The 22,376-nt window shown below is 41.1% G+C and overlaps 2 protein-coding genes across 2 annotated transcripts in view; one reads left to right on the top strand and one right to left on the bottom strand.

The window, feature by feature from the left end:
- Positions 1-673: 673 nt before the first annotated feature.
- PSMC1 (proteasome (prosome, macropain) 26S subunit, ATPase, 1) lies at positions 674-9,774 on the top strand (the record flags this gene model as incomplete). The annotated part of the gene is given in 11 exon segments (XM_009075617.1): positions 674-727; positions 1,467-1,563; positions 1,983-2,107; positions 2,593-2,778; positions 2,935-3,063; positions 4,221-4,317; positions 4,484-4,673; positions 6,260-6,303; positions 6,306-6,404; positions 8,552-8,706; positions 9,481-9,774. Coding segments are annotated over 11 exon segments (1,311 nt in total), but the record flags the coding sequence as incomplete, so codon positions are not given.
- Positions 9,775-13,226: 3,452 nt separating this feature from the next.
- Positions 13,227-22,376, bottom strand: part of NRDE2 (NRDE-2, necessary for RNA interference, domain containing) — a gene marked incomplete at its 5' end in the record, with an annotated part of 22,479 nt that continues 13,329 nt past the window's right edge. The window contains 7 exons of the mRNA XM_009075616.1: positions 13,227-13,352; positions 13,998-14,069; positions 14,714-14,852; positions 17,068-17,996; positions 18,851-19,237; positions 19,919-20,094; positions 22,122-22,242. Of these exons, the coding sequence (XP_009073864.1) occupies positions 13,227-13,352; positions 13,998-14,069; positions 14,714-14,852; positions 17,068-17,996; positions 18,851-19,237; positions 19,919-20,094; positions 22,122-22,242 (1,950 nt within the window). The remainder of the gene's footprint in view (positions 13,353-13,997; positions 14,070-14,713; positions 14,853-17,067; positions 17,997-18,850; positions 19,238-19,918; positions 20,095-22,121; positions 22,243-22,376) is intronic.

Genomic DNA, 22,376 nt, shown 5'->3' with positions numbered 1-22,376 from the left:
GGCAGGGCTCCGAGGGGAGGGGAGGGCAGGGCAGGGCGGCGTGTGTCCCTGGCTGTGCTGGGCCGCGGGGGCTCTGCGGGCTGCGGGAGGAGTGCGGAGACATGGGCTGACAGGAGAGCGGAGAATTTGTGTCACACCTTGCTCGGGTTCGTCGTTTGTTTACACTGGCGGATATTGCAGTGCTGTGTGAGAGAGGGACTCAGTTAGGAGCTGCAGCGACAGGACAGGGAGTAATGGATTCACATTGAAGGTGGGGAAGTTTAGGTTAGATATCAGGAAAAGGTTTTTCACTGTGAGAGTAGTGAGACATTGGCACAGGTTGCCCAGGGAGGCTGTGGCTGCCCCAACCCTGGCAGTGTTCAAAGCCAGGTTGGATAAAGCCTTGAGCAACCTGGTCTGGTGGGAGGTGTCCCTGCCCAGGGCAGGGGTTGGGACTAGATGATCTCTAAGGTCCATTCCAACCCCTAAAATTCAATGATTCTATGTCTTGCTCTTCATCCTAAATCCATACTTTTCTATTCACTGACTGGGCAGTTTATTGGGATGCAGTAGTACTTAATTCAGACAGGAGAGATCTTATTATGGCTTTTCTTTACATGGGACAGCCCACAGATTTCAAGATTCTTAGAAGTGTACAGATATTTGGGTGATGTTTTGGTTTTCTTTTATTTAGGGTCAAAGTCAGAGCGGTGGACATGGCCCTGGTGGTGGCAAGAAGGATGACAAGGTAACTGAGAACAAAATAAATGCAGGATGAAACACAGGGTTGCTGCAGAGGCTGCCTGCAGTAGGACTTTTTTCCCCACTTTTTAAAATTCTTGTATTTGGATCTGCATAAAATGACACTCTTGCTATCTCTGATGAATGTCCTGTCTCTTCTGGATGCACACAGGAGAAAACAGGTACTATTCATATACAGGAAAGAGAACTTGAGAAAAACTAAAATTATTTGACAACAATTTATCTTTAAAAAGAAGAAAACTATAAATCTGTCTGGATTGGGAAAGACTAGTTGCCTTCAAGCTATCACTTCAAGAATTGTTTTTGGCTTGAAAGTGGCATCACACAGCCAGCTGCATGAGGTCTGTACTTCATGTTGAGGACCATTAGAGGCCTTTGGGGTTTCCTTTGGAGATGGAAGGACAACTCACATGGCAAGCAGTGTCTGAGCTGCCAGACTGAATGTGTGTTATCTGTTGATTAAAGTGCAGCAGAAAGGTTCAGATTATATATATATATTCCAAAGAGGAATGTAAAATAAGCAGTAGAAGAAATTTTTGAACTTCCTTAAAAAAGAAGAGTCACCTTTCTTTTGGAATTCTCACTCTAGATAATGAGGAGACAGTTTTGTTTTAAAGATTTTCACCTCAAGCTCTTTCTCAGTCTGCACTTAACAACTCTTTGTGGTTTTTTTGTTGTTATTAACCTCATTTATTTTTTTCATGGAATTCTTTTTTATGAATAAGGATAAGAAGAAGAAATACGAACCTCCAGTTCCAACCAGAGTGGGGAAAAAGAAGAAGAAAACCAAGGGACCAGATGCTGCCAGCAAACTCCCCCTGGGTAAGGATTCTGCCTGCCCAGCAGTGCTGTGGACTGTCTGATCTCTGGGAGGAGCAGAGCTGTCCTCTCCCCCAGATCTGGCTCTGTGTAGGTTGCAAATATAAGGCCAAATGTAATTTTATTTCTAATTAATGCAAAAAAACCCAACCAATCCACAAAATAAGATCTTTGTTATCCAAGATGTAGCCCAGGAATTCCCAGGTAGGGGAGAGAGAGAATTGAAATGAGAAATGCAAGGGAAACATTACCTTTGAATATGTTTTTTGCCTAGAATTACAGTGGGACAAGTGAAACAGTGACTGCTGCTCATATAGAAATCCTTGTGTTGTCAGGGAAAAAAAGCAGGATTTCTGGTAATGAGTTATTGACTAGTTGGTACCAACTTGGTCTAAAATACTGTGATTCTGCTTTGATTACAGTGACTCCTCACACACAGTGCAGACTCAAGTTGTTGAAGTTGGAGAGAATTAAGGATTACCTCTTAATGGAGGAAGAATTCATCAGAAATCAAGAACAGATGAAACCTTTGGAAGAAAAACAAGAGGTAAGGTTTGAGTGAACTGTTACTTCTAATGTTACAGTGAGTGCTCTGAGTAATGTAAACTGCTTCACATAAAGGCTATGGAAATGAAGTGCCACAAATGCATAAGTTGATACAAACATATTGTGTGTATTATCACAGTCCTTCATTACTTGGTTAAATGGTTTTAGACCAAACCTGGATTACTACAGATGAGGCCACCGTGGTTTTCTGTTTCTTAATGCTCTGTCAAAGTGGAGCTCCCAGATACCCATCACTGGAGAAAGAACATTCTAGTTATTCACATCCAAAAAGTAGTGTCCATAGGATAGGATTAAAATAGAAGTGGATTTTGTTACTGGCCTCTGCTTTTATGCCTCTTGGGGCAATGAAACAACAGTAGGGATGGCTGGTTCTGCTGTGTTCTGTCTGAATTGTTGAGCCAGCATTGCACACGAATGTTTTTGCCTGTGTTGTTGAGTTGTTTCTTGGATTTTTCTTGACAACAGGAAGAAAGATCAAAGGTGGATGATCTGAGGGGAACACCGATGTCGGTGGGTACCTTGGAGGAGATCATTGATGACAACCATGCCATAGTGTCCACGTCAGTAGGATCAGAACACTACGTCAGTATCCTGTCTTTTGTGGACAAGGATCTGCTAGAGCCAGGCTGCTCTGTTCTGCTAAATCATAAGGTGAGTTGTTTTTATAAAAAGAAGCACAAGTTCCTGTGCGGTTTTTCACTGCCCATTTTTTTCACACACCTAAATAGCTGGGCATTGGGTTTAGGTATTATCGATGCATTAATAATGCTGTTTTCCTTCTTTGACCACTCCTAATGCTTGCATTAGGTTCATGCTGTGATAGGAGTCCTGATGGATGACACAGACCCTTTAGTGACTGTGATGAAAGTGGAGAAAGCTCCTCAGGAAACATATGCTGACATTGGTGGCCTTGACAACCAGATTCAAGAAATCAAGGTATTCAGTTGTGCTCATTACCTAGCTAAGTGAGGCAGCAATGTGGCTGTTGTGCAGGAGCTGAAAAGGCAAACAGCAGGACCAGCTGCTGTTTATGTAGTCATGTGTTGTTATCTTGCTACAATACATTTTTTCATTTTATTTCTCTATGCAGACATAAATGGACATGTCTCTATGGACATAAATCTCTTACATGCGTGTTCAGAGTCACAGGGACCTTTCACAGTTGCTCTGGAGCCTATAGAGCCCAGAGCTCATGAAATCTTTGCAAAAACTTACTATTTTGCAACATGCAAAGTGATCAACTGTTCCAAGATGAGAGTTAAATTATAAAAAGTGCAGAGGTTGTTTCAGGTGTCTTGTGCCCTGCAGTCTAAGGATTTAGGTCTTTTAGGGGGGTGGAGGTGAGGCTAGTTTGTTTTGTGTTTGCATTTGTTAGTTGGTTGGTTGGTTGGTTTATTCCCTACCAGCAGAGCTCTACCTGAACCCTGGTAAAACTCAACCCTTTTGCTTTGGGTAGAGTTAAATTATAAAAAGTGCAGAGGTTGTTTCAGGTGTCTTGTGCCCTGCAGTCTAAGGATTTAGGTCTTTTAGGGGGGTGGAGGTGAGGCTAGTTTGTTTTGTGTTTGCATTTGTTAGTTGGTTGGTTGGTTGGTTTATTCCCTACCAGCAGAGCTCTACCTGAACCCTGGTAAAACTCAACCCTTTTGCTTTGGGTAGGTGTCCACCTACCAGCAGAGCTCTACCTGAACCCTAGTAGAACTCAACCCTTTTGCTTTGGGGAGGTGTCCAAAATCACAAATGCTCTTAAAATACTGATCTGTAGTATCTGATTCCTCCATATAGAAGGCACCCTTCCATAAAGGGTCTCCCTGCCCCAAGATCCTCTGTGAGTGTTTGGGGGTCAGGAACTCTGGGGTTCTAAATTCAGCATGATGCACTGAGGTTGGAGGAGGGGGAACACTCACTGCTGCTCTTCCACATGTCAAGTGGAAACAATAGAAAGACCTGTGAAGATAGAGTAGTTGCCAGCCTTGCTTTTCAAGGTCTGTCTTCAGATCAGTTAAGTTCTTTCTGCCTTCGTTACTTTTATTAATGCTTTTCTGGAGATCACCACAGGTCTTTGTAAAAACACGTTTGCTTTTCTTGTGCTGCAGGAGTCTGTGGAGCTTCCTCTCACCCACCCTGAATATTATGAAGAGATGGGTATAAAGCCACCCAAAGGAGTCATTCTGTATGGCCCACCTGGCACAGGTATTTCACAGTACAATGACTCCTGTGCTGATATACCACAAGTAACATAAATTATTCTTGCAAGTCGGTCACAAATTTCATATGACTGTTTTGTTAAAGCACTTTCTTTCCCTTTCCGTTTTCCCTCTGCAAACTACTTACAATATGTCTTTCCATCTAAAAACAGGTAAAACTTTACTCGCCAAAGCAGTAGCAAACCAAACTTCAGCAACCTTCCTGAGAGTGGTGGGTTCAGAGCTCATCCAGAAGTACTTGGGTGATGGCCCAAAGCTTGTGCGCGAGCTGTTCCGCGTGGCCGAGGAGCACGCGCCCTCCATTGTCTTCATCGATGAAATCGATGCCATTGGCACAAAGAGGTACAGTGTCTGAGCTCCCACCTCACACATAGCTATTGCCAGGGACAGGGAAAGACCTACTGGGAACACTTCTTTAGCATCCTGCAGCAATACTCAGTTTCTTAGCTCTGCTGCGATTTTCATAATCCTTTCGTTGATGTAAGAATTTTTAACAAGTAACACTTTTAATAACTTCTCGGGAACCAAAATATATTGCAACCTTTTCATATTAAATAGACAGGATGGAGACCTAACCTCTGTTCCTTTGCTACTTGGTAGCATCTCTGAGTGTCAAAACCAGAAAGATTCAGAGATTCGATTCGATCTTAGAGGTCTCCTCCCACCCTGATGATTCTGTGAAAGAGACACTGTGCACAGGTGCATGTGGGATCCTGACTGCATATCCAAGATACAGCAATTGGACTTAGTCATCCAAGAGTAGAGCAGAATACCTAATACAGAATGTATCTGTTTATTGTTTGCCTCTCCAGGTAGGCTAAGTACTTATGCTCTGAGAATATTATGTATTAAGGTCTCCTCCCACCCTGATGATTCTGTGAAAGAGACACTGTGCACAGGTGCATGTGGGATCCTGACTGCATATCCAAGATACAGCAATTGGACTTAGTCATCCAAGAGTAGAGCAGAATACCTAATACAGAATGTATCTGTTTATTGTTTGCCTCTCCAGGTAGGCTAAGTACTTATGCTCTGAGAATATTATGTATTAAGTTAGGGTGTGTGTCATGGAGAAGCCTTGTTTGTGCCACACTGAACTGTTGTTGAGCTCATATCCAAGCTGTACTACTTTGAAAATTCTGTAGGCTGTTGGAACTGTCCAATGCAAATAGTTGTTAAAGCACTCAGTGGTTTTTAAATAAACACAAAGGTGCTCATACATATTACTACACAGCTACAAAGCCCAAGTGCCAGGATAGGCAGCTGCTGCCCTGTGGGTTGCACCATATGTAGAAAGGAGTGAACCTGTGGTTCCACATGGAATTCTTCATATGGTGCTTCCGGCTGTTCCTGGATGGAAATGGCTCATGGATGAGCCATTTTGGATGGAAGTTGTCTAGTCTGGGATTAGCGTAATGAAATAGCTATAAATTGCGAAGTGGGAAAATACAGCCCCTGGTGCCTGTGTGTTTGGGAGAGCAGAGTTAAGGGCTAAAGGCCTACAGTTACAGCTGTGTGCATAAGGGAAAACAGAAAAATGAGTGAACAGCTGTATTTTGTGTGAAGTGGATACATGTGCTTTTAAGAACCAGTTTTTTTCCTTTTTTATGTTGATTTTCTTAGGGGGAAAAAGGTACTTCCAAATATGTAACAAACATGGAAAAAGAACAGATTTCCTTTGCATGATGCCTGTTCCATTTCCCAGCTACAAGAATAGTCAGGTGTCTGTTTACTTACCTAGATGTCACAGTATGATTCTGAAAACCTTTTTTTTTCTATGGGTGAACATTCAGTTTTAAGAAAAAAATGTCTCTTATGGATGTTTAAAAAAATATAACCCACCACAAATAATCCAGAGACATTTTTGTTTATGTGTTTTTGGCAGCTACATAGTGCTTTTTCTGACTATGTTTTTTTTTCTCTTAAAGGTATGACTCCAACTCGGGTGGTGAGAGAGAGATCCAGAGCACGATGCTCTGAACCAGCTGGATGGGTTTGACTCTCGGGGGGATGTTAAGGTTATCATGGCTACAAACAGAATAGAAACGCTGGACCCAGCACTAATTAGGCCAGGTAAGTGGCACTTTTCTTGTGAAAGGACTTGTCATAATTTGATGGGCTGGTAGAAAGAATGCAAGTTTCTGGTTTGTCCTTATTCACCATCTCTGTGCTGGTGCATCTGTTAAAATCAAAACCCATTCACAAGCTTCCACATGGGAGAAAACCCTTTGGAAGAGAAGAAATGTGTTAATTCCTCTTACATATGCCTAAACTATTTGAGTATTCTTCATTTCTATTAAGATGGCACAGGCATTTTAAGTAATTGTCAAGACAAGCTGTGTCCAGCAGCAGCACTTTAGCTGGGGAAGGCAGGGCAGCACCACCTGTGCTTTGGGGTGAGAGCTTAAACCTCAACAGAGACAGCCTGGATTCTGGTGCAGGGAAACCAGGCTGCTTCCTTATTGAGCTGGCACACACTGCTGCTGTTTGGGACCTGAGCAAGGGACATGTCTCTATTCCATGCTGAGCCAAGAGCTTGGACAGGCACAAGTAGGATTTTTAAGTGCCCACTGAAAATGTACCAAAACAGAACAGGTCTGTGGTGTCTGTGAAATTGGAAGGTAGAAAGCAACACAGATCAAAAGAATAAGCTAAGCCTTCTGTTAGTTTCCTCAAGTAAATCCTGTGTATTGAAGAGGTTGTAAAGATACTCCTAAAGTAAGAGAAATAAGATAAAGAGCAAAGATAACTTAAGAGGAAATTGTCAAACAGCTACTCTGAACAGTCCCTAGACTGCATAGGTCTGAGGAGTTTAGGAAAAAAACCCCCACAGTATGAAGTTGTTGAGGTGTGTTTGTGTTTTTCCGAAACTCTGGTTTTGTCACCAGCTTAGCTTTACACCCTTCAAGTCAAACCCAATGCTGTTAGAGTACAGAGGCAATGATACTATGCCAGTATTGAAAGACAGCTAAGAGGATCTGGAAGTTGTTGGAAGGAAACTTCCTACACCTGTCTATCAGGTATTTAAATTACCACCACTGCTTGAGCAACCAGGGCACTTCTAGCAGCTTGGCAGTCTGATTAACCATTGTGTAGCATAGTCTGGATTGTCTCACGTGGTGCCATTATCCTTTCTAGGAAAGATACTGTAAAGAAAAACAGGAGTGATCTGGGGATGGAAAATACCTTTAAAAAGATTGCTCACTTGAAACAAAGAGTACCAGAACACCCGAATTCCCTACTGACTCAGAGGAAACAGCATGACCTGCAACAGAGCTATTTTTCAAGACCTTTCTTCTTCAGTTAGGGGTGTTTGGCTTTGTTTGTTTCTGGTTTGATTTTTAGGTTGGTTTGTAGGGAAGACGAGTTCTTCAGGTTGGCATTGTGATTTATTGTGTGTGTGTACAGCAGAAAATTAAAGTTCAGAGTTTAATGTAATCTCAGAACATAAGCATTTCATGGACACTTTTCTGAGCTATGACACACTGTGATTTTTTATGTTTATATGTAGCTTAAGGAGGGTTTCCTGTTTCCCAGGTGAGGGGTCTCTTGCCTGCAAGCACAGACTTTCTCAGCAGCTTGGTATAGTTCAGCTCCAGTGGCTTGCTGTTCATTGCAAATAGTCTCATTTCACTTCCTCCTTTAAGAAATGATTCATTGTGGCATGAAGAATTAGAGAATTGGTTAGGTTGGAAAGAACCTTTAACCTTTAAGATCATTGAACCCAACAGTTAATCTAACGTGGCTAAGTCCACCTTGTCCCCAGGTACCACATCTACACCTCTTTTGAGCACTTTCAGGGATGGTGATTCCACCCCTTTTCTGGGCAGCCTGTTCCAATGCTTGACAATTTTCAGTGAAAAAATTTTTTCTTAATATCCAGTCTTAACCTCCCCTGGTGCACCTTGAGACCTTTTCTCTTGACCTATTGCTAGTTGCCTGGGAGAAGAGACCAACTCTAACCTAACTACAGCCTCCTGTCAGGTAACTGTAGAGAGTGATAAGGTCTCCCCTGAGCCTCCTCTTCTCTAGGCTGAACACCCCCAGCTCCCTCAGCTGCTCTGCCCAAGACTTGTGCTCCAGACCCTTCACCAGCTCTGTTGCCCTGCTCTGGATGTGCTCCAGCAGAATAGTGTCAGCCAAACCCTCATGTGTCCTTCCTGCTCTGTTTTCAACAGCTGCATGCAAAAAACCTAAGACTGAACTTTTGTTTTGCACAGGACGTATTGACAGGAAAATAGAATTCCCTCTGCCGGATGAAAAGACCAAGAAACGAATCTTTCAGATTCACACGAGCAGGATGACATTGGCAGATGATGTGACTTTGGATGAGCTGATTATGGCAAAAGATGATCTGAGTGGTGCAGATATTAAGGTCAGTGCATGTCACTATTGTTTATACTACAAACCAAAAATCAAATCTCAGTTTTACTGCATCCAGAACTATTATCTGTTGAAGCTAGTTACCTGTGCTTACATCACCAAGGCTGTAAAATACTTTTTATGAGTGCCATGTCCTCAGCTGTACCAATGGGAACTGTAATTATGAAGTAGTTTGTGTTGGTAAGAGAACGTACCTGTGTTACCTGAATGCGAAATGTTAAAAGTAGCAAAATGGAATGGGAATGCAGGGTGTCTTACACATTACTTAAGATAAGCATCTTTAGGGACTCTTATCCTGCACCATGTTGCAAGGAAATAAAAGTGCAACTATAGATTAGGAAGCTTCAGCCACACACAATACCCAGTCTGCTCTTTTTAAAGCAGATGAAGCCCTTGCCAGAGTTACTACACTCATGAGCTTAAACCAGCAAGACATGACTGTCACCTCCTTGTGGAAGAATTACACAGTCCACTGGGAACAGAGCTGGGTCCATTTGTCCTCACAGGAGGGAAATACTGTTACAAATCTGCCTTTCTGTCCAGGCTGTGTTACTCTGACCACTGTCCTTTTGGACACACTCATCTGGCCTTAGCCAGACTGTTTTACATGTTCCAAGTGCTACTGAGCAGTATCAAACTTAAGAATGTAGATTTTGTTAACACTCCTCTAGTACAGAGTCATGGGAGCAGTATGAAGATGCAGCCACCTCCAGAGCTGTGGGCTGAGGTTGTCCAGAGTCCATAACTGTTGTTTTTGGTGTTGCAGGCAATTTGCACAGAAGCTGGACTGATGGCTTTGAGGGAACGGCGGATGAAAGTAACAAATGAAGATTTCAAGAAGTCTAAAGAGAATGTTCTCTATAAGAAGCAGGAGGGAACCCCTGAGGGACTGTATCTCTAAGTCATCTGTCTCTTTGGGGACTCTCCAGAACTCTCTGTGTAAAACCACGTGGTCTTGGGTAGTTTTCATCCATGAATGGGGTAAAATCTGGTGGGTTGTGGTTTTTCAGTCAGTGTAACTCTTCATTTCCCAATAAAACATGTATTTGAATCCAAGTGTTGTGGTGGCCAAGCTCTGCTCTTCCTAGGGAACTGGCTGTTGCCTGTCAGACCTGCTTGCAGGAAAAGGTGCTGATGCCCTGGGAGTGCTTGTCTGAGTGTCCCACAGCACACGGGGCAGGGAGCAGTGCAGGAGTAGGTGCCACCCCTCTCAGCCCTCCTTGGGCATGGCAGTCTCTTACCACCACTGTAGCCTTGCTGCTGTTCTTAATTACTTTCTTGTATCTTTTTTAGGGGCTAACTAGGACAAAAGTCACTTTTGAGTAACCTTAGTGTCATAGGTCATATATACATGAAAATTAATGACAAATATGCAACCTTGAGTAACTTTCAGACACACTGTAAAGGTACCCATGTCTATTGCTTGTGCGTGTAAGAGAGCAAGATGGACACTCACTAAGTAATCTTAAAGATCTAAACATATTTGGGTAACATACCTGTGAGGTTAGAGTATTTATAAATGCTAAACTAAGTGGCATTAGGCATTAAACTAAATGGCACTATTATTTATAAACTCTCAGCTTGTTTCTCCCAAGAGTTACAGTTCATTACATCACTATGTCTCTGAAAGGAACCAACACAGTAGGAGGTTCTACAGCCCCTTCCAGCTGCCCAAGGCAGGAGCTGTGTCTGGTAAGGCATAGGCACAGACTTGCCCATGTGCTGGAGGTGCAGGTCTGTCATGCAGCAGATGTGCACAGAGAAATTCAAACTACACATCACACATTTGGTATTCTGCAGTGTAACCTTAACCTAAGTTCTTCCCCTCTTAACAAATTACTTTAAAAAGTATTCTGTGTAGTACACTTCTGTGAAGGGCTTGTTAAGTTCTAAGTAACTAATCTCCATGTGATTTTTAAGGTTTATGTAAGTTATAGAGACCACAGTTAAGCAATGTGCAGTCTTTGTTCTGAAAGCTTTCTGTGGGAGCAAACGCTGGCCAGTGCCACACAGTGGAGAGCTGCACACACAGTGAAGCCTTTGATGAGTGCCAGTGATGTAACAACAATGGTCGTGGCAAGGCCAAGAGATTTTGGTTTTCCATGTAAAAATTATGTGGCTCATTGTTAAAAACAAACCCTACAGCTGAATGGAGTCTTTTATTTAATCTGGATGACAGAAACCCTGAAATAGAATTGTTTTTCATCTGGAGATAGAAAACCAGCAAATTTTAGTACCCATTCTTGTAAACCTTAGAAGATCTGTCTCCTTGGAAAGGTCACAAAAAGCCAGGGACTTTTTAGGACTTTCTAATCATGGCAGTTGATCTCATTATCACTTGAGGGGCTGAAGAGCTTTATGACATGTGTGGCAATCAAGGCATTTTTTATTTGGGACATGGCTGTTAATGCTGGCTAAAAGCAACAGCCACAAAGAGCTCCCTGAAGGAAAGCATTAAGCAAACCCAAGGACTCTGTTCTTCTACCTTGTCTGCCACCACAGTAACTGAGAACCAAATATATTTGAAAATTCACTTACCTTTTGCAGCAGAATTTAACTTCTGCCACTTTCCCCAACATTTCTGAACTTGATTCACAAAGATCAACACAAAAGTAATAAAGACCCAGAGAAAGTGAACAGCAAGTCTATTGCTCACAGGGACAGAAAAACCTACTGGAGTCTGAATTAAAAGGCAGGACTAATTCCAGGAGCTGCAGGAAGTGAGCAGCCTCTGACCACCCGAAGAAGGAAGTAACTCAAGTGCTGTGTTGGGAGGGGATGCATGGAAAAATGACCAAAACAGGAGTCTTTACTGCCATCACTGGAGACTTTCAAATGTGACTGGACAGTGCCAGGTAATCTCACCTAGGCTTCCTGTCCCACAACAGGTTGGACCAGATGATCTTTCAAGGTCACTCATAACCTGCTCTGTAACCCTAAGCAGGAACACAATAAAGCTTCCCCCTCTCCATGGCCCTTTCAGGGCTTTAGAGGAAATGACATTCTGCTTTGGTGGGAAAGCAAAACCAAACACATGCACAATTTGTGGGCACAGAGTAACTTCTGCCTCTGGTTCAGGAGCTCTTGTCATTTTTTAAAGAAGCACAGATTAAAAAAATAAAATACATATTTTTGACAAAGGTTAATCAATTACAGCAAATGCAGCATCACTTGCAACTGCAGCAATACTGTAAGGCTCTTCAGAAGTGCTGTACTGCCATTTAAAATTATGCATGTTCCCTATAGCATCTGCAGTACTTCTAGAAAGGCATAAATGAAGTGCAGCCTGAACTAAAATGTATTTATCTTGTATCACAATGCTACAGACAAACCCAAGCGATAGGTTGTATGGCTTTGTCCAGACAGTTTCACAGCAACCAGATCTCACCAGGTGGATGATCCTGATTGTTCTAGTGCTGTTGGTGACAATTCTCCTTGAACAGCTCTGAAGCAGTTCTGGCTATTCAGTGGCTGCAGGTACCCTCTGTTCGGAGGAAGATCCAGTTGCTGAGTTCTTGGATCTCAAGAACAGAGATGCTAAAGAATCTTTGCCATATTTCAGCATATTCTGTCTCATAAAATAAATACATAACTGTATCTTAATAAATTGTTACCATATTATGTACTACTTTTCTAGGAGCTTGTTTAAAGAGTCTTAAATAGAAGCTACACCTAAACAATCATGATTTGCCTACTCTGCCTTCTCTGATGAGGATTAAATACAGACCAGACCCCTGCTTATGCCAGTTGCCTGTATTTGGGGCAAAAGCAAATAATCAATTACAAAAACTTGTTTAGAAGTGAGCTGCTTAGAGATGCACTATTGACATATTTTCATTTTTAACACCCTCACAGTTATATTATTAATAAAAAAACATTCAGGTTCCTTTTGAATTTTCAAGTATTCAGGTATATTTTTCATAAATATTTGTATTAAAATGGTCATCTGACAAAGCATATGAATACAAGTCCAAAATAGGTGTCTGCTCAAGCAAAGATTTGGCTTTTACTCCCAGTGTATGTACAGATGTGATAGCTGTTTGACTTGGTAGTTATATATACACACACACATACCGAGCTGAAGGACATTACTGAAGTCTGCCAGCTGGAGGACAGTGGAGCATCCATTTGGCAGATGTTTATTTCCTGTGCTGCTCACCAAACCATAGTTGGCATGTACTGAACCTCTGCTGAACTCTAGGGAATGTAATTTCAAACAATAGAATAAGAAATGTGGGCAGCATTCACCAAGAAGCTATTTAACGAGGGCATCCTTCTGCGGGAGCCAGAGATACTTCAGAGAAATGGATGTGCTTTTGGGGACAAAACACAGTCCTTGATTCCAAAATACTTGCAGCTAGAACTCCATTTTGATAGGAATTTATACAACAGCTTAAAAATAATTAAAAAACCAAAAAAGTACATAGTACCCAAGTCCCAACAGAGTTCCTGTATGAAAAGAAAGGGGTCTAACTGTTAGTTTGGAACTAGCATCTGTCCTTTTCTCCTCTTTCAGATCTCCAGCAGCAGATCCAGCTCTTCCAGAGGTACCCGCACCCGCAATTCTTTCTCAGTCATTAGATCAAGGGTCTCTTGCAGATCATCAGGGAAGTACTCTACAGCATCCATATAGAGCATCTGGAAAGACAGTAAGAACACTTTCTGTGCCACCCTTTCATTACAGCAAGAAACATACCACAAAAAGTACACAGAGAGGCAACAACTCTGTAGCAAGAACATAAGAAATACCATATACTACTTGAAAATAATACAAATGAAATTAGTACCTCTATAGTGACAGCCAAGTACATGTTTATTCAAGTCTTTTCTAACTCTTACTAAATAACTTTATTCAAAAAGATAAGACATAGGTCAAGAGGCACTGGAGCATTTGCAGCATGTACAAACACTACCTGAGGTGTTGCAGATGCTCTCAGTCATTTCCCATACTATTAACTAAATGCATTTTTATTTGCCTATGTATTTCTGGTACTCTCATGCTCATGACAAAACATGGCCTGACTCACTCAAGTCACTTCTAGATCACACAGGATTTATTACTGCCATGCACCACCTTTCTATCCTGGAACACAAACAGCACTGACTACTATGTTTCCATTTCAGATGCATCTACTTGCAGAAAATCTTAGCAGTACCTTCTCAGAAATCTCTCCTTTTATTTGCATAGAACTCATTACAACGACTGCTAAAGTCTAACTTTTTCAAACACAGAACTTCAAAAATTAGAGTACGATGACAGATTTACACATTTTCTGTGCTTACCTTTGCCCAAGGACAATTTTGAAGGGCTTTATAAAACAATCCTTTACTTTTTTCTTTTTTTCCCAGCGAAGCCTGTGTGAGAAAAAAATGTTCATACTTCAGTGCAGTAATAGCTGAAATAATGAAACAATTACCTGTGAAACAAAGAAATTATTGCTGAAAAGCTCAGTGTTCTGCTGAGGAATCCTTATTGCTGCATGTTGTGGTAGCTATGCAATTTGTCAGGTTACACTGGTCACACCCTTCAGATGTCTTTCAGGAGTTCTGGGGCTTTACTTGTAAGACAGGTAGTAGAGTAAGGACTCACAGAAAGAGCCTCTGCTGAGTGTATCAGTTTAAGTGCCTTTGCCTGAATTTGACAATAATACTGCAAGAGTATTAACCAAAATTTCCCCTGACATGCTACACATATACCACACAAAGGCATCTTTGGTACAGCAGAGGTGCTAATACTTTTTTTTAACCTATGCAAGATGGCAATCACAGTAACTTCCCTGCATTTATGTATCAGGAGCTATTCCTCCTTCCAATCCACATGAATTACATTTTCCTTAATACTCCTAGTAATAAGGAGCAGTACAATTCAAACACATCACCTTACCAATCACAGAGGTGTGGCATCATTTAGTATTCATTTATCTATACAGTACTGCAGCTGTGCTCATGAGAGCTCCAAATACAATAAAACAAAACAACACCGATACTCTTCTTCTTACCATGAAGTTCAAATACATCCTCCACAGCAGTGGACAATGGGTACCATTTTCACTCTGAACTGCGTGTTCAAATAGAGCTACAATCCGATTTGTTAATCCAGTTTCAGGAATAGTGCAATGTATTTCACCAACATCTGCCCTGAAACACAGAGGAAAGAAGAAACATTCCTTTAAACACGAGCTAAGAGACCACATCCAGGTAAGAGAGGGTAAAGAACAACATACTGTCTCTGATCACACAGCACTGTATACAGCCAAGTTTTTGCATTTCATGCTACAAACTCTCAGTGTTAGAAACCAGATTTTTAGCACTTGCTAATGTAATCAACACATTTCTAAATAGGAAAATGCGTTTTAAAAAAAGATTAATTCAGTATTTTTGTGAAAATTCTTTTAGCATGTTAAAAAATCGTTTCTCTTTGAATGCCATAATCCACTATCATGTGAACTTAAACATCTAGGTCTTCGTTCAGGATCATTTATCATTCTAAGCTTGGCAGAGCAGAACAAACCAAATTCAAGTCTGGGCCAGCAGGTCTTCTGGTGCCCAGGCTAGTCTGTCCAAATTTACCCTGTCACCTTTGCACTGGCCTTGGATCAAGGCCTAAATTACAGCTCTGGATCTCAACCATGATTACAACAGTAATTTTCACCCAGAGATTCAAATCCCCTAAGTTCCAGGTGCAACACAAAGCAGGTATGTGTTTTTCACCACAGCACTGATTTCCACCTACAGCTGACACAGACTGGCTCACTTTTGATGCCTGAGCTTGAGGAAACAGCTTGGAGCACTCATGGCAACATCACTTCTGTCTGTGTGTCCTCTCTTAGCCTGCCAGCTTGTCCCACATCATCAACACTTAGCTCCCAATCTGCCTCTTTTTTCGAGGGTCTCTGAGGTCATTTTTCCTCTCACCTTAGACACAAGGGAAAAATTATGTAATCTGCTCTGCATGGAGTCAGACATTTGAAGCATTGAACCAAACACTGACTTACACACACTTGGTTTTACCCATCATGTTAATTTCTTTAGCTGAATTCCATGCACTTAAACAAGCAGAAATACAAATCATAACAGGAAATAGTCACACATAGTACAGACATTTTCTTAGTTTGTCACATCATCATAAGACATTAGTTTTATGCATGACTGACAGGCCATTTATCTCCCTGTTGCAGTAGTTCAGCTCTGCTATTGCAACATGCAACTTGTCACTTACAAATATAACCTATAGGAAAGGCTATGCTAGCAGTGAACAATCTGGAAAGGAACTCAGCATTAGAGAGAATCATCATTCTAGAATTTTAACATCAGTTCCCAGTAACAATACTGAAAACCTATCATAGTGTCAGTCTGTAATTAACAGTAAATTGAATTACAATCCTCCTTTACATTTGCTGGCTGCAGAATTCTTCTCACAATTCTGGATGACACAGACTGACAGCTCAGGAATGTCACTATCATGTATGAATGCCTGTTGCCAGACTGTGGCAATAAAGCAGAGGGGGTGCCAGCATTTCAAAGTATACTGATAATTATGTAATTTCATCAAGTGTGAACACTGTAGGCTTTCAGCTATGTAAAACTTTCAGATAGCACTTTCCTAGAAATCTCTGTTGCTATGTGCAGACACAAACAAGCAAGCTGCCCATGTTATCAAAGATATGTAGGTAGCAGCAGTGCATAGGTAGCTCCAAGCAACAGTAGACAACAGTTAGGAGACTAAGCTCTAAGAATGAACACATATCTTGTTCCCCCCATCTCCCCCCATTTCCTCCTTTCTCAGGAGAAAAAATCTGAGCTCAGACCACACTACAAATTCAAGAAATTTCCAGCCTCTTCTACCTAGCAACAGCCCTGTATGAAAACTAAACTCTCAAGTCCTCACTATGGAAACAGATCTGCCACAACTGTATTCTGTGATCCAGGAGTAAAGTAGGGCAGCCAGCTCAGTCAGAAACTGCAGTGTAGCTCTGTGTTACACTCCTGATTGCTGGAGTATTAAAATGCAGCAGTTTCCAAGCTCACAGGGTCTACCCTGGCCACGTAAGGAGGCATAGCTATTTAAAAATTCCTTGAGGAAATGCAAACCACCCTGATGATGGTAGCAAGTAATCAAACACAAAGCAACAGACAATCTGGTCCAGTAGAAAGGACATGAAGCAATCACCTAGGTCTTTAATTCTATTCAACATTCTGCAACTGACTGCATGTCCAGCCTTGAACAACCAACCTTCTCTAACCACAGCTTCTTCATCTGCAAAACGAGAGCTATGATAGTATTTTCTCTCCTCTGTTAAGTGATCAGAAAGATTTAAAAAAACCGTAATTGTAAGGAGCTGAAAGATATTACCTCTGGACTTTCTCAGTGAGTTTTTTTCTCATCTGCTCTGCTTGGATTGCAAACAGCCATGGCTCTAAAGAGTTAGTAGACCTGGTGACACCATCAAAAAATCTTCGTGCTTTGTTAGCACTGTGAGACTTCCTCTGGATGTGGATGTATGACCTCCAAAGGGACTGGTTGCTAGGATACCGTTTCAGAGCCACCGTCAGTGCCTCTCGCAGAGGATTCAAAGGATAAACACTAATTTTCATGTGGAATCTCAGTAAATTTGTATGCAGCAGTGTGACAGCTTCAAGAGCAGTGGGAAAATTTTGAATGCCAAAATTCTCTCCAGTATTTTCACATTTCTGTGGACCAGAAGCTTCAAGTTTTTCTGAAGTCTGTGTATATATTAATACTGCAGCATCAATCCCAACAGTCAAATACTGGAACAGTGCATAACAACCGACCAAGTTAACCAGGTGCTCAGCAGCACTGACCTGATCCTGAGCAGAAACTGCTGGTTTACTTAAATAATCTTGCAGTGCATGCTCATATGTTTTACGAGCCTTCAAGACACTCACAGGTAACACTTGGCCACTATAAGGCACATATGGTCCACTCTCAGCCAACTTGGTCAGGATATGAACAGCACGTGACATAACAGCTCCTTCTAGACTTTCTAGTAGTTCCACTTCCAGCTGAGCATAAAGCAGGGTGAGGCTGCAGAGCTGGGCACTCTTCAGTCCTCCTGTCTCTGCCGTGCAAAGAGCTGTGTCAAACACCTTCCTGGCATCATCAGTGTTACCAAGAAGCCATTCTAGGTAGGCATACAGTTTCCAGAGACAAAGGTTGTTTCGCTTGTCAGGTGCTTTAAGGAAATTCTTGGCCAACTTTTTACTCTTTCTCCCTTGTGCTTTTAGCTTCTTTTTCTTCTTTGCTTGGAGACACTGAATTACCTGCAGGGGAAAATAAACAGAACAAATTTTGAGAGGTATGGGAGAAGAAAGGAGGAAAAAAAAACCCCAACAAACCCTCACGGCAATTTTTTATTTCATATTATTCCACAATTCACCACCAGCCAGATCTGCTGCTACTGAGTACTCCAAGTTGTCACAACTGCCTGTTGTCAGCTCCCTCCAACATAGCCAAATTACACAGGCTTATCATTCTTACTCCTGCTGCTGACACCAAGTAATATCAAATGTCACTCTTTTAAAAGGCCAACTGCTCAGGCACACAGCTAACCTGTAATGGCTCAGAAAAGGAAAATAAATGATGCAGCTTGTGACTAGCACAATTAAACTCAAGTAGCTTTTGGCAGCAGGGAATGTGCTGACAGAGAAACATGGAGATTGGATGGGAAGATTACAGGAGATCTGGTCAGGTATTGTTAAGACAGGGAACTTCTCCATAAGGAAACACAAGTTTCTTAAGCATTAGGAAGACAACCTGGACTCTGCCCTTCTCTGGGCATCTATTAGGGCAGTTTTTCTTGAATAAATCTACATTCAAGGGATAATGTGTTATTTCCTTCAATAACACTACAAATGTAACTTGTATAGGAAGTACTAAGTTTCTTGATTAGGTGCTTTTATTATGGTATTGGGGATCATGAACTTAGTAGAACAGTTTGGTAAGGGTTTGCTGGGTTTTTTTACCCCCAGTGCAACCTGATCTGGCATTTCCTCATTTGAATGCTTAGTCCTGCAAGACATTATGTTCACTGATATTTATTTTAATTCAATATAAACATTACTGCAGAAGAAAGCCACAACATCACAAGAGTGATTACAAGCAGACTCCTAGTTACCTTAGATATCTCATACTGCAACCAACAAATGGACAGGTTAGATTTTTCCTTTCCTGTAAATATCTGGAATAGAACATGGAAAACATTCTGTATGAACTCCTCTCCTTCTTTATAGTGGCCTATGTGATGTCTTCTTCGTAGCATTGTGTCCATGTGGCCGATACTGTTGAATCCAGAAAGTGGAAAGCCAGCAGAAGTCAGTGGTTTATCATCATACAGCACACTGTCAAAGATGTTATTTTCATCCATGGCAATATAGAGACTGGAAGGGAAGAGTTTACTTGTACATGGAACTCCCAGAAACTGCAAAAATGAGTACAATAGTTGACTTTGAAGATCTGGATTAGAAAGACGAATTAGAGATGGTCCAAGATCATCAAATAACACCTAAAAAAAAAACAAATTGAAAGAAATTCCATTAATTTATGCAAAGCAGAAAAATCTGTAATTTATGCAATTAAAGAACCTTTTCAAGTGAATAAGATCTAGAATTATTATTAAATGGTATCAGAATTTCATTCAAATTAAAAACACACAAGTTAAAGAAGCAACCTGGTTTTCCAGCCAGATTGTAAATTTGCTATCAAGAGACTTCTTTGCCCTTGAGTATCAAAGACCTCCACAGAGGTCTTACTTACATAGTGAAGGTCTGAAAGACATTATTGCTTAGGCCATATAAGACATTTTTATCTGAAAATCAATGTCTGACTTGTCCTATTTCCCAAGAAATAAAAAACCCAACTATCTGACTTGAAGGCAACAAAACCTTTGTTTATTTAATCACTGTATCTCCTTAAACACAGATTTCTGTGACATTTCCACAAACAGATAGCAGGAATCACTGAACAGCAAAGACAGACTGTTTGCTTACAGCCTTTCCAAAGTTTACCATGAGCTTTCCATGGATTTCAGAAGTCTCAGTACAAAGCCTCAAGTAAACTTTGAATTTCAAACAAAGAAGAGATTTTTTTTCCCCAAACAAAGTATTAGTCTTCTAAAACATGGCAATGAATTCAAATGAAAGGATAATTAGTCTTATGTGCCCTTGTTTTATTATATCACAGTGACCTGTCTTTCTGGATCTTCACAATCTTCTTCAGTTTCCTTTTTGCCTTTGTCTGGCCTCCAAGGTAACCAGTGCCTTGCTTCACGGGAATATTCAATATCCAACCAAATATGCCACTTGGGGAGAGTTTTATCCTTTATTTCTTGATCCTCATCAATCTCCTCATCATCCTCATCATCTAAAATCAAATCAAGACACACACACATGAAGTTGTTAAAGAAAAATTAATCCACCAAATCCAAAGGCCAGACTTGACACACAATTTAACTACTTTAACATGTAAACAAAGACAGTATAATAAAACAGACACAAGACAGAGCTGAGAACTCCCACAGCACAGTTCTGGGTTTTGACACCAACTCTGCAAGAGTAGAAAGCTTCCAAACTTTAAGAAGCTGTGAATCAGTGTCAGCACTCCAACATTTTCACAGAGGAGAAAGGAAAACACAGACAGGCTGTGGACCACTTTTATCAACAGCAACTTGCAAGCAACAGGCAAGAGTCAGTCATCTTTTGTGCAATTTAGGTTCTTCACTTCATACCTGGGCATAACATCTCAAATATGCTCTCTGAACACTTGTATGCCTAAAATGCTTTGAGAAAACCACTGTACATAACAAGTAGTACTACAATATTAAACACTGCAAAACAAACCTGGCCATGTTGCTTTTCAATACCTGGCATGTTCAGCATTTTAGTTAAGGTGCAATTGAGACAATCCATGCAGTTAAACACACACAAGAAAGTGTTTGACTACATCCCACTTTTACGGATCCAATTCTGGACTATCAGATAAAATCAGTATATTTTTCCTATAACAGCAATATATTAATTCTGTGCAGAAATTGATGAGCAGCTGTAGGCTGAGGGATAACTTGTAAAGATTCTTCTGATACGTTTTTACTTTCTTGATGCTGAAGAAAAAATAGCCCTCAAAATTTATGGTCACCTGCACTTTTTTTGGTACAAGAATCAAGTAATTTCTACACCACCTCCAAATTCTTGATCCTGATGTTTGCCATTAGGTAGGTGAAACACTCCCACTCCCAGTTCTTACATTTCAGGTAAAACAAACAGGTGGTTGCAAGATTTTTACTCTCCATATAATTTTTGTGATCTTTAGCCACTTCTTTAGTCAGTAGCTTTATGTAAAATGACAGCATTTCCATGATTTAACCAAAGTTTGAAAAAACCTGAGAGTTTTAGTGATCACACTTGACTGTAGATTGCACCTGAACTTCTGGGGTTGAGACATATAGGAAAAAAGCACTGGATCTGCCCAAGACTGGCAGTAGTTCTTTCCTCTATACTGAGTCTTCTCAATTTGTGAACAAAATGTCTACAGCAATCAGCAATGGAACTGCTGACCTCAATTAAGGGGCAAGGAGATTCCATCTTAATCCAGGGACAAGGGAAACACATGATCATTTTTCTGTTCCTTTGTTTATTAAAACAGAGCCAAACTTGCTTCATTAGAGTGGTTACAGCAGCAGGAACAGCAAAAGCTGAGGCAGCTCATCTTTGGTCAGATACATTCCAGCTCTCTGCTTCCCTTCAAGATTTATCTGATTGAGAAATACTCCTGACATGAAGGGAAGAGCTGCAGACCAGAAGACAGTGTGATAGTCAAGTCAGGCAGAGAGGCATTTTCTGCATCCCTGCTCACCTATAGAAGCACTGCAGCCAAGTGAAGATGCAATTTCTTCATTTTCTGCATCACAAAGAGAAAAGGAAAGGTTTTCCTCCTATTTCTACTGCATCTGTGCTTAAGGAACTGGAATCCGACTCTATGAACAGAATCATTAAGCTAGGTATCCTTGAGGCAACTATCATCTAATAATATAATCCCATCTCATCTACCAATATGATGAAAGGGTCTTAAGGGAAGCAGCTTTCTTTCACTTCAGATGGGCTTGAGTGTTCACCAAGTACTCACACCTTTAGCCTTTTCAGCACAGAGTGGAGGACATGCCATCCTCTCCCTCAATGCTCATCCCAGAAAGGACAACAATATTCCACAAACAATATCACACCTAGACCATTCAACACATGCTATTCCCTGGGAAGTGTGATATACATTATCTTAATCTTGGTAAACAGTTTTTGAAACTTATGTGCAAAAACATGAAAAGAAACAGTTTATATCATTCTAATCAAAATGCTTAGAACATGTGGGCATACAACTACACATACTGACAGACGTACCAGACTTTAGAGCAACCCAGCCACCCTTCTCCTGTTGGTGCATCCATGCTTTCCAGCCTCTTGCTCCTTTTTCTCCAATTCGTGGTTCTCCACTATCCCAAAAGGGTTCAAAGAATTCCACCTATTGTTTTGGGCAGGGGCAACAAAAACAAAACACAGAAAAATCACTTTTGCTGTTGTACAGACATCACCTGGGTCAAACTTAGGTTTTCCAGACCCTGCAAGCACCTATCTGGGTGCAACTTCTGTATCTGA

Source organism: Acanthisitta chloris, unplaced genomic scaffold (genome assembly GCF_000695815.1).
Source record: "Acanthisitta chloris isolate BGI_N310 unplaced genomic scaffold, ASM69581v1 scaffold3005, whole genome shotgun sequence".
NCBI lineage: Eukaryota > Metazoa > Chordata > Aves > Passeriformes > Acanthisittidae > Acanthisitta > Acanthisitta chloris.
Note: the sequence above shows the minus strand (reverse complement) of the source record. Positions and strands in the feature narration are given on the sequence as shown.